Source organism: Mytilus californianus, unplaced genomic scaffold (genome assembly GCF_021869535.1).
Source record: "Mytilus californianus isolate M0D057914Y unplaced genomic scaffold, xbMytCali1.0.p SCAF_6, whole genome shotgun sequence".
Classification (NCBI taxonomy): Eukaryota; Metazoa; Mollusca; class Bivalvia; order Mytilida; family Mytilidae; genus Mytilus; species Mytilus californianus.
The window spans coordinates 89983422-89995576 of record NW_026262712.1 but is presented as its reverse complement, the minus strand read 5'-3'; the positions used below and the strand labels follow the sequence as shown (position 1 = coordinate 89995576).

The 12155-nt window shown below is 32.1% G+C and overlaps 1 protein-coding gene across 2 annotated transcripts in view; it reads left to right on the top strand.

Annotated features, from left to right (window-relative positions):
* Positions 1-50: 50 nt before the first annotated feature.
* The window catches only part of LOC127704766 (uncharacterized), a 34606-nt gene continuing 22501 nt past the window's right edge, over positions 51-12155 (top strand). The window contains exons 1-6 of one of the 2 annotated variants that reach the window (XM_052208968.1): positions 51-196; positions 5101-5185; positions 6026-6102; positions 9449-9577; positions 10098-10200; positions 10620-10728. In XM_052208968.1, coding sequence (XP_052064928.1) covers positions 5101-5185; positions 6026-6102; positions 9449-9577; positions 10098-10200; positions 10620-10728 — 503 coding nt within the window. In that variant the 5' untranslated portion in view covers positions 51-196. Of the gene's footprint in view, positions 197-438; positions 589-5100; positions 5186-6025; positions 6103-9448; positions 9578-10097; positions 10201-10619; positions 10729-12155 lie in introns of those variants that run through there. The other variant, XM_052208967.1, reaches the window with a different exon arrangement.

The window sequence follows — 12155 nt, the reverse complement described above, 5'->3', positions numbered from 1 at the left end:
AATTCATAATGAATGAAATTCGAAACTATCGAGTACCTGTTTGGAAAAGTTCCGAAAGGGGTCATGTGCTTTGACCTGACCGCAGTTGATTGATGACTTAACCGAGATTTTTTAGATCATGTCAAACGACATCGAATCAAAATAGGAACGATTTGAAGGTTTTAGATTCTTCTTCTATCGGCAATTTAGCCAAATAGTAAGTGAACAGTTGAGAATGACGAAATTTTACACAGATTATTTTGATATGTGACAACAGGCACACAAATAAAAAGTAGGGCAACAAACAAAATAGTTATTTTATCGCGTACACAAAATATAAATACATAAACATGTACTTTATATCAGCTGATATTCGAATTGATGCATAAAAAGGTTTGTGTTAATGATCATCATATTACGATTGCACTTATATATAGATATGTACATGTTATATAATTCTGTAAGAGTCCTTAACTTAGAAACTGACCTCGGGATATAGACATTTAGTATGATTTACATGATATTATTTCTACTGCAAACTGTTGATGTCTGAGTTATGAGAATGATCATAATTTTCAGAATTGATTATGTGGAGGACTTCTTTTCACAGTAAGTTATTTCATTCACGGTTTGATTTAAGAAATTGAATCTACATTGTACATGTTGTATAGCTGGCCTTTCAGGCTTTTTTCTTTTGTCTGTTGGTCCTTAAATATTTTTAGTGGCAAAACATTTAGTTTCTGGCCCTACATTTGCATTTATATGGTACCACATGTAGTTCTATGACCATTGTCATGAATTTATATATGGTCCTGCTTTTAGTTCTGGCAAGAACCATAATATGATGCTAAAATATACTGTTTGACCAGTGTACAGGGCCACTTTTAGCGCCTTGGTATAATGTACATATTGCAATCTGAAGTTTTTAAAGATACAGTTCTAATGTGTCAATTTGAGATATTTGTTCTGTTTATGGATTCACCTATTGAGTTCCTAGTAACGGATCCAGCATTTTGTCCAGACCTTCAAGTAGGTTATTTTGAGACATTTTGAAGAAACTATTTTGGGACATGCCTGTTATGATATCACAGACATTTTTCCCCATCACCTTCCTTCAATTTTAGTATGTTTTTGTTCCTTTGTTATATATTTGCTTATCCTTTATAAGACTTAAGTATAACTTAAAATAAAAATAATAAAATAATGTTATGTATATGTATTGAAATGCAAGCAAGACATTATATTAAAGAAACCTAAAGTTTATTAAATATTTTCATCAATTTCAAATTTAGCATGATGATCATGATGGGTTAACAATATTGTATTTATACATTGTGTGTTTTATATATTTCTATTTCATTCATGTGTCATTATAACAACTTGAACAATGAACATACTGTGATGTATAAAACAATATATAGACTGTATTTTGTTTTTATGCACCACCTAGGGGCATTATGTTTTTCGGTCTGTGCGTCCGTTCGTTTGTCTGTCTGTCCCGCTTCAGGTTAAAGTTTTTTTTCAAGGTAGTTTTTGATGAAGTTGAAGTCCAATCAACTTGAAATTTAGTACACATGTTCCCTATGATATGAACTTTCTAATTTTAATGCCAAATTTTGACCCCAATTTCACGGTCCACTGAACAAAGAAAATGATAGTGCGAGTGGGCCATCCATGTACTATGGACACATTCTTGTTGATTTGTCTAATTGCCTCAGGGAAGATTAGTTTTAAGCTATCTGTGTTACACTCTAAAAATAAAGCCATTACTTAATTACCATGCTTACTTACTTTACCTACATTTGTACTTACCAGAACATGTTAGAACTCAGGATTTAGGTTGATGAGGGTGTTATCCTAACAATGAGCAAAGCCTAGTCGGACTAAAATTTTGTTAACATGTCTTTTGCTAAAGAAATGATAATTTGAGGATTTCAGGTGGCTAGCAACCCTCTCTGAATTTGTCTTAGCAAGTTGTAAAGGAAAACAATTATCATAAAGACAGATGTTAAGGATGTCACTTGAAAGAGAGCTTCTGATGAAGATGTTCACTTTAATATAAAAAAAATCTCAAAGCCCAAGGCTTATTTTTAATTCCAGGAAAAAGATAATGTCTTTTGTTATTTTATGGTTCTTTACCTACATGTACTTAACTTTTTTGGTAAAAAAACCTAATAATGCAATAATAAATGACTGGCATCACCTTAATTTAATCCTGTGATGATTTAAACACATAATAGATTATTAAACCGGTTTAACCCCAGGGTCAATATAATTATTACTTGTATCTTTTAATGAAATTATACTAGCAGAGTACTTGGTTTGCCCAGCTTATTCCTCTCTCCATCAGTTTTGAAGCAATAACTTATATTATGCAGGTTGTTCATGTTGTTAACATGCATGTATATAGTGGAAATTGCCAAAATTTTGATTTTATTTAAATTTTCCCAAAACATGTAAAGTGTTGACTTTGTCGAATATCAGTTGAAATTGCACATCCAGGATACAAGGGCCGTCTAGCTAACTTCTCTTACAGATGGTACTACATTATGAAATAAAACATAATTATAGTGGGGGTATCAAATAAGTCTTTCCAAGCCAACTCTTTCAAGTTGTACTTCAACATCACTGTTTACCATATTTTTATACCCTTGTCCGTCTGTAAGTCCGTCCGTACGTATGTCCCAAAGTTGGTTTCCGTTCTCTAACTTTAGTTTGCCTCAACCAAATGTTATAAAACTTGTACACAATGCTTATGACCACAAAACACAGATCAAGTTTGAATTTTGGTGGTGATACTGTAACTGTTCTAGAGCTATAACTGTTTACAAATGGAAACATTGCTTAATTTTTTGTTTCCGTTCTCTTAAGTTTGCCTCAACCAAATGTTATGAAACTTATGCACAATACTTATTACCACAAAACTCAGATCAAGTACAAATTTGGGTAGCGTCACTTTTACCGTTCTTCAGTTATGTCTCTTTATAACTTTATATGATATGCAAGCAGGGGCATCATCTGTGTCCCATGGACACATTCCCCATTTATTTAAATATATTTGCGAAACTCAAATAATTCATCATGTTAAACATACCTCTAGGCAATTAACTTTGTCTAGCTCATATTGGGCTTTAATTTATACCAATATTGTTTTGTTTTTAAATTCATTTATTGGCCCCTGCACTCTCTGCAGTAGGTGATTTGGCCTGGGGATATACTGATAGAACTATTCCTCATCTGTCTGCCCCTCTGTCTATATGTTATGTATGTTGCAGACCAATACTCAAGAGAAAGAATGTCCAAAAGCTTTTACACTTGGGTAGGATTATGTCTTCATATTCTCATCACAATACATGCCATACTATACAATTATTTTGTTTTGACAATTTTTGTAGGTGCTATATGACTTTGACCATTTTTATGCCCCCACCGTAGTGGAGGGGGCATTAAGTTTTACCCTTGTCCGTACGTCCCAAAGTTGTTTTCCGTTCTCTAACTTTAGTTTGCCTCAACCAAATGTTATGAAACTTATACACAATGCTTATAACCACAAAAAACAGATTTGAATTTTGGTGGTGTCACTTTTACTGTTCTAGAGTTATGCCCCTTTACAAATGGAAAAATTGCTGAATTTTTTGTTTCTGTTCTCTAACTTTAGTTTGCCTCAACGAAATGTTATGAAACTTATACACAATGCTTATTATCACAAAACACAGATCAAGTTTGAATTTTGGTGGCGTCACTTTAACCGTTCTAGAGTTATGCCCCTTTACAAACAGAAAAATTGCTGAATTTTTCGTTTCCGTTCTCAAACTTTAGTTAGCCTCAACCAAATGTTATGAAACTTATACACAATACTTGTTACCACAAAACTAAGATCAAGTACAAATTTGGCTAGTGTCACTTTTACTGTTCTTCAGTTATGTCCCTTTATAACTTTATATGATATGCAAGCAGGGGCATCATCTGTGTCCCATGGACACATTCCCCATTTATTTGTTTTGTTCAACAAACATGACAAAGACATCTTGTGACTGTTTGACATTGTTTATCGAAATGTTCAGGTGACAGTTCTACACAAACTTTTAGTCTTTTGATATAATATAAAACTAATATATATATATATATTTTAATTTTTTGAATATACTGTGAAAGTACTTTTATTCGTAGGTATCAATTTTGTGGTTTGAGCAAAAGTTTCATGTTCGTGGATTCTTAAATTCGTGGATTTTAGTTTTCTGAAGAAAAAAATCAAGTAAAGAAATTGAAGCCATCAGAAACGAAGATTCTTGAAAATAATCATAAAATGATTTGTGGGACATTGCAAAATAAGGTTTTCATTTTCACTTACTTGTTTGTCTTTCATAATGGACAACATTCGTCAAATTTTGAATTAGATAATAATTTCGGAAATAAGCTTACCAATTGTTTTGATTGAAGGAAATTGCAAAGTAAACATTTTAATTGTTGCACACGTGTAATCAGAAGTGATGACTCTAATTAACCCAAAATAGAATGATCAACAGTTTAACGATCATTAAAGGTGTTAAGTGGTTCATAAACATGTCACTTAAAGAAATGGTTTCATAACAAAATGCTACAAATGTACTTTGAATTGTAGAATTAATTTTTATGAAATAAAAAAAGCAAGCCAAATATAGAATTATTATTTTTGTTTTCGTATGAGAATTATGAGGCGATAAAATTAACACTTCATTATCGCATATCATCACAGGAAGTCCGACTGTCATTGATCAAAACTAATTTTTCATGAAAATTAAAAGTTTTAAAAGTTGTACAGTTTAGGGTTTTTTATAAACATGATAAAGATTAAATTGATAAAATCCTGTCTGCAGTTGTATGTATAGTTCATGGCGTATTTCCTGATATTTGATGTTTCTCTAGATTATATGTCCGTATCCATGTAGACAAACCTACATGGGGATCTTTCCATGCCTTGATTCGGACAACATAATTTTTATTTTGTTGTACACTTAAATTGATGGATAAAGCCATCCACAAAAATCATGAAAATTGGTACCTCACGAATATATGAACTTTCACAGTAGTATAGCAGAAACTGCTTCGCAGCAATATTTTATTCTTTTACATTTATTTTAGATGGTTGTGATTACATGTAACTGTCTGAATGTAAAACTGAGCAGCAAACAAAACCCAAACACAGCTGTATTTGATTTCTTGACAGGTAACTTTTAGAATCATCCACATTGGTCTTGGTGTAGTGTGCTTTTGTCAAGTTCAATTCACAGCTTGGTAAAAAAGATTTGAAAATTTAGTCATTGTTGCTTCTCCACTAAGCATGTCACATTTAAAATGAACGATGGAAGTAAAACAAACCTTTTGTTGAACAATTAAACAATGCAAAGATTCTGATGCAAATGAACTCAAAGTGAAAGTAAAACTGACAAGTAGGAGACTGATACAACTGAGGTCGATTTGACATACGAGGATATCTAAAAAAAAGTTAAAATATAATTTTTTGAATATGGGGAACAACCAATTTCTAAATCTAAAGCCAATGAATACGGAGACTCTAAACAATGATTGGCATAGTTAAATGGTGAAAAGGCAAGGAACACTTGTAATGTTAATGTCACAATATTTTCACACAAATCATGACATAACTTTTAATAAATAGATTATTACGGTATTTGTATTCATTTAATTTACAGTGAAACAGAACTTTTACATGCAAAATATCAGACGTCACAAGTTAATATCTTCCTGTCAAAATGGAAACCTGCATAAACCGACCCACTGCCCAAACCAGCTTTTTTTCATAGTCCCATAGCCGGCTGGTTTATACAGGTTTTACTTTACATGTATTGTATAGAAAGCTGGTAAATGACGGTACAGTTTCAAATTCTAAATTTATTCTGTTAGGTGTTAAAAAAACAGTTTACATTTAGATAGAATTATTACCTTACACATTTTATGGAAATTATGCAGTATTTCATATTTAGTTTATTTTCTGTGTTTAGGGAATTAGTGCCATTTTAATCAAATTTGTATGTATTTGTTACAGATAGTGGATCAGAAAACACACCATTTTACCCAAATAAAGTTTTACTAGTGGAAGTTATTGATCCTGGAATTACTATTGTAAGTGTATCATGTGTATAGACTTGTTCAATCTTATAGTCTATTAATTTGTATCATCATGATCATCATTGATCAATATAAGTACACAGCACTATGATAAAATATTGTGAGAGTATAGAAATATTTTAAATAATAATTGTTCTCTGTGATAATTGTTTTGATTTTGAGGAGGAAATGTCTAGGAAACTTCCTTTTTATGAAAAGCTTGAACTATGAAATCAGAAAAAAAGTTGATTTAAATTTTTTTAAACACCATGTTGACTGTAAAGTAAAATATGAAAATTACCAGTTTTCTTCAGAACTAAAACAGTTTAAAAGGATCTCAAGCTATTCACTTGTCACCAATTGTATAATGTTAAATTGACAAAGTGCTTTAGGTCTTATACAATGTAAGATTATCAAACAATTTTAATTACAATGTAATCACAACATGCACAATTTATATTGACCAAGAGAATCTGTAATACATATGATTCCTTCTTCCTCCATCTTCTCATAGTAATAAGATGCAAACAATTCCCTCTCTCCAATCTGCCTATTGTAATTAAATACAGATTCAGGATGAAGAACTACATTGCCATTGGAAAAAGAGACTCATTCAAAATATTTTGCATACATATGAACACACTGACAAGTAGAATAATATATTCCTCTATCTGTCTTAGGGAAATATGTACCAGAATTATAACTTTTCTATGAACCAGTAGATACACTGAAGAATACGAATTTGAAAGTGAAACCGTTCCATCCTTTAGCATGTTTAGTAAAATACTGTTAAATATGTTCATCACATTTAAGATATGAATGCTTCTTTTTGTAATTTTATTGTGGTGTAAAAGTGTTACACTTTTTTAATATCGTTAGATTATATACAGTAACATGTGAATTCCTGTTAAAGTTATGCAATACTATGGAAAGAAATGAGAAATTTGAAATGAAGCATTTAATTTTGATATTTATCAGTTTTTATTGTCGAGCCTGCGACTTTTGTCGCAGAAAGCTCGACATAGGGATAGCGATCCGGCGGCGGCGGCGGCTACGGCGGCGGCGGCGGCGTTAGCTAACTTCTTAAAAGCTTTATATTTTAGAAGGTGGAAGGTCTGGATGCTTCATACTTTGTATATGGATGCCTCATGTTACGAAGTTTCCGTCAGTCACATGTCCAATGTCCTTGACCTCATTTTCATGGTTCAGTGACTACTTGAAAAAAAAGTTCAGATTTTTTGTAATGTTAGATTCTCTCTTATTATAAGTAATAAGATAACTATATTTGGTATGTGCGTACCTTGCAAGGTCCTCATGCCCGTCAGACAGTTTTCACTTGACCTCGACCTCATTTCATGGATCAGTGAACAAGGTTAAGGTTTGGTGGTCAAGTCCATATCTCTGATACTATAAGCAATAGGTCTAGTATATTCGGTGTATGGAAGGACTGTAAGGTGTACATGTCCAACTGGCAGGTGTCATCTGACCTTGACCTCATTTTCATGGTTCAGTGGTTATAGTTAAGTTTTTGTGTTTTGGTCTGTTTTTCTTATACTGTATGCCATAGGTCTACTATATTTGGTGTATGGAATGATTGTAAGGTGTACATGTCTAGCGGGCAGGTGTCATCTGACCTTGACCTTATTTTCATGGTTCAGTGGTCAAAGTTAAGTTTTTGAGTTTTGGTTTTTTTTCTAATACTATGTGCAATAGTTCAACTATATTTGGTATGTGCTTACCTTGCAAGGTCCTCATGCCCGTCAGACAGTTTTCACTTGACCTCGACCTCATTTCATGGATCAATGAACAAGGTTAAGTTTTGGTGGTCAAGTCCATATCTCAGATACTATAAGCAATAGGTCTAGTATATTTGGTGTATGGAAGGACTGTAAGGTGTACATGTCCAACTGGCAGGTGTCATCTGACCTTGACCTCATTTTCATGGTTCAGTGGTTATAGTTAAGTTTTTGTGTTTTGGTCTGTTTTTCTTATACTGTATGCCATAGGTCTACTATATTTGGTGTATGGAATGATTGTAAGGTGTACATGTCTAGCGGGCAGGTGTCATCTGACCTTGACCTTATTTTCATGGTTCAGTGGTCAAAGTTAAGTTTTTGAGTTTTGGTCTTTTTTTCTAATACTATGTGCAATAGTTCAACTATATTTGGTATGTGCGTACCTTGCAAGGTCCTCATGCCCGTCAGACAGTTTTCACTTGACCTCGACCTCATTTCATGGATCAATGAACAAGGTTAAGTTTTGGTGGTCAAGTCCATATCTCAGATACTATAAGCAATAGGTCTAGTATATTTGGTGTATGGAAGGACTGTAAGGTGTACATGTCCAACTGGCAGGTGTCATCTGACCTTGACCTCATTTTCATGGTTCAGTGGTTATAGTTAAGTTTTTGTGTTTTGGTCTGTTTTTCTTATACTATATGCAATAGTTCAACTATATTTGGTGTATGGAAATATTTTATGATCTATTTGGCAGTCACGCAGGTTTTATTTGACCTTGACCTCATTTTCAAGGTTCATTGCTCAGTGTTAAGTTTTTGTGTTTTCGTCTATTTTTCTTATACTATAAGCAATAGGTCAACTATATTTGTTGTATGGAAGAATTGTTAGCTGTACATGCCTGCCTAGCATGGTTCATCTGACCTTGACCTCATTTTCATGGTTCATTGGTCAATGTTTAGTTTACTTGGTTAATGTTAAGTTTATGTGACAGTTGTAATAAAGCTTTATATTTAGGACTATCAACATAATATCAATGATTAGTAAAGAAGGCGAGACATTTCAGCGTGTGCACTCTTGTTGGATTTCTATACATGTATTTAAATCGCATATTAATTTGGATAAGGTAAATTATTAGTTTTGAAAGGTTTTAGGAAATAAGGGCGCCCTCTACAATCATGACAATTTCAATAACAAACATGGCAGAACATAAACAAATATTGCAAAATCAAGTTTTTCTCTTATTTCTTGCTTATAGTTCTCTATAATCGGCACACCTTCCTGGCAATTTTAATTTTAGACCATACAAGATCGAATTCAGTAATAGGAAGCCTGCTGAGAAAGTATTATTTGAGCTGCATATAATTGTAAAACTTTCCTCCAAATTTTTTAATGAAATATGTTCATTCAGAAAAGTTACTGGAAAATACAGTTGTTACCTCTGACTTGCAAGTTATCCTATTTTGCATGCATTCAAGTTTAATAACCAAAAATGGTCTGTTGCATGAATCATCTTTCAATAATGTAGGCTATCCATGTGCTGTCCCTTTATCAGGGTAGTATTTCAATATTTGGGGAAAGAACACTGAAATTTTTTCTAAATATCATGATTATTTTTTTCCAAGGAGCAAGATTACCTTGTTCATCGACAGCAGATTGGAGAATGGCTTGTTCACAGCTGCTTGAACTGTGGACTAGATGTCTATGCAACAAAACCAAGATCTTCAAGATTACTTATTAATCAAAAAGTGCAGGTATGTGTAAATTACTTATCAACTCAACATTGCAGATAATGTGTAATCAAGTTTCATGGTGTTGGATATCCATTCAATTTCAGAAATTAAAAACACAAATCTGCAAATGTTTGTAACACATCTTTTAAGATAAAAAATGTCCAAAGAAGCATGACTTTTAATGCAAGTAAGGGATTTGTACAGACATATAACTTGCATATATATATAGTTGTTGTGGCCAAACAAACTATCATACTTTTTTGTAGTGGCGTGGGAAGTCAGTTTACATTGTAACATCATGTTTATTCAAACATGACATTAAGGACCTTCCCCTTCAAAATATCAGAGCCTGTCACCATGACAAATAGTGGACATTATTGAAGTGTCATGATACAGTGATGGGAAATTCTAAATCAATTAAGTGTAAAATTTTAAAATGTAATATTTCAAATTTTCAATAAATAGTAACATATTGCGTTATCTTTTTATACAAAGAATGATGATTACACAAGATCCTCAATAGATACTTTTTATTTTACAGTATGATCCTGCAGTTATAGATAGATTACATCACCACCCAAATTATTCTAATGTATTTGAGCTTGTGCTACCAGAAAAAGATACCCCATTTCAGACTATACCTGGTAAGGCATTTAAATTGAAAGGTAGAAATAAAGTTTAGTTAGATTTAACCCAAAGATGATTAAGGGGAGTTCATTGCATTCATGCATATAAAAGTCAACAATTGTTGGTCATTATTTTTGTTCACTTTACTGACCTTCAATTTGCTGTAAGACCCATCAACACATTTGGAGGTTTGAAGTTTTTTAATGTGGAAACACAGTATGTGTGATAGGACAGTGATTTAAGAGTGAGATTTTAAAGATTTCAATTCTTTTTTTTTTAAGATGAGTAATGGAATCAATGAACAGATAACATTCATGTTTGGTATCTGTAAGAAAGTATTAAACAAATGTCTTTAGTCTCAAGTTGCTTTTTCTGGCATAATAATAAAAAATATGTGTTATTTTTCTGCAACAGTTATATTTCATCTTTATTTTAGATCGATCATCAGGACAATTTGAATCTCTACAGGGTGAAATAAATATGGTCCAGGAACAGTTGACGAACTACATAATGCAAGAGGAAACTGAGATGGAAAATAGAATCAAGTAAAAGAATTTAAAAAGACCAGAAATACTTTTTTATTGATCGTAGATAGACCAGTAACAGTGAAAAATTCACAGTTTTTTGTGACTATTTATCTTATATAATACTGGTCTGGAAATATTTTCTTGTAAGTCAAGGTTGAAAATCAGTTCATAATCTTGGTCTATGTTGTAAAATGCTCAAATTTATTAACAAAAAGTAGGTAACTATTAAAGTATGCTGATTTTGAAGAATTATTTTATGAATACTAGGACCAGTTACCTTTACTTACCAATCTTTCTACTGAATTATAAAGAAGTTCACTATATACGAACTTAAAATTTCACTATATAAGTATGAGAAACATACATTACAAATGAACCAAACATATTGACACTTTTTCTGTAAATTGGGACAATATTTCTCATTATGGCTTCTCCAGATCAAGAATCATGTCAACTGAAATTGTCAAAGATGTACTGTCTTGTACAGGAGCATTAAGTATATTTTTTTGAATTTGTATACCTGTTTTTTTCTAAAATGATTCTAAATCATGCTCAGTTAGTTTGGTTGACAAAATTGAATATTGTAAATCCAGAGAGTCATGTCTTGCACACGAAACTTTACACTACACCTTTAATAAACATAAAAGTTGTCATTACCATGCCTAAATTGGGCCAAACAGTTTTGAAATTTTGCCAATGCATATGTAAAATTATCAGACCTTAAAACTTATAAGCAGTATACCATATAGCAACACCTAGGTTTTGGTATAAAAAGATTGCTCGCTATTGTGCATTAAAAAAATGATTTATTGAGAGAAATTGTACATTCTCAAACTTCAATGTTCATTTTCAGAAAATAAAGAAAAATACTATTGGAGTGTCAAGAACTCGTTGGAAGTACTTGATAAATTGCATGCATATATTGGTGATTTTGAATCTGTTCAAAGTTTTGATTTTTCTACCCTATATACCACATTGCCTCATATTCTCATTAAGAAAAAATTCACACACCTAATTAAATGGGCATTTAAAAAGTCAGAATGTGAATATATATGTTCAAACTCTTTTAGGTCATTTTTTAGTAGCAATAAACAAAAAAACTATGTCAATTGGACATGCTTTGATACTATATATGCCCTTGAATTTTTACTAGATAACATTTTTGTTCGCTTTGGAGATTCCGTATATCGTCAGGTTATCGGAATTCCAATGGGGACTAACTGTGCACCACTTATTGCGGACCTTTTTTTGTATTGCTATGAGTTACAATTTATGACAAAAATCAGCAAAGACCCATCGAAACAACATCTGATACACAAATTTAATAATACTTTTTGATATTTGGATGATATTTTAGCTCTCAATAATGACGACTTCAGTATGTATACTAAAGAAATTTATCTTGTTGAACTTACTTTAAATAAAGCTAATACTAACAATGACCA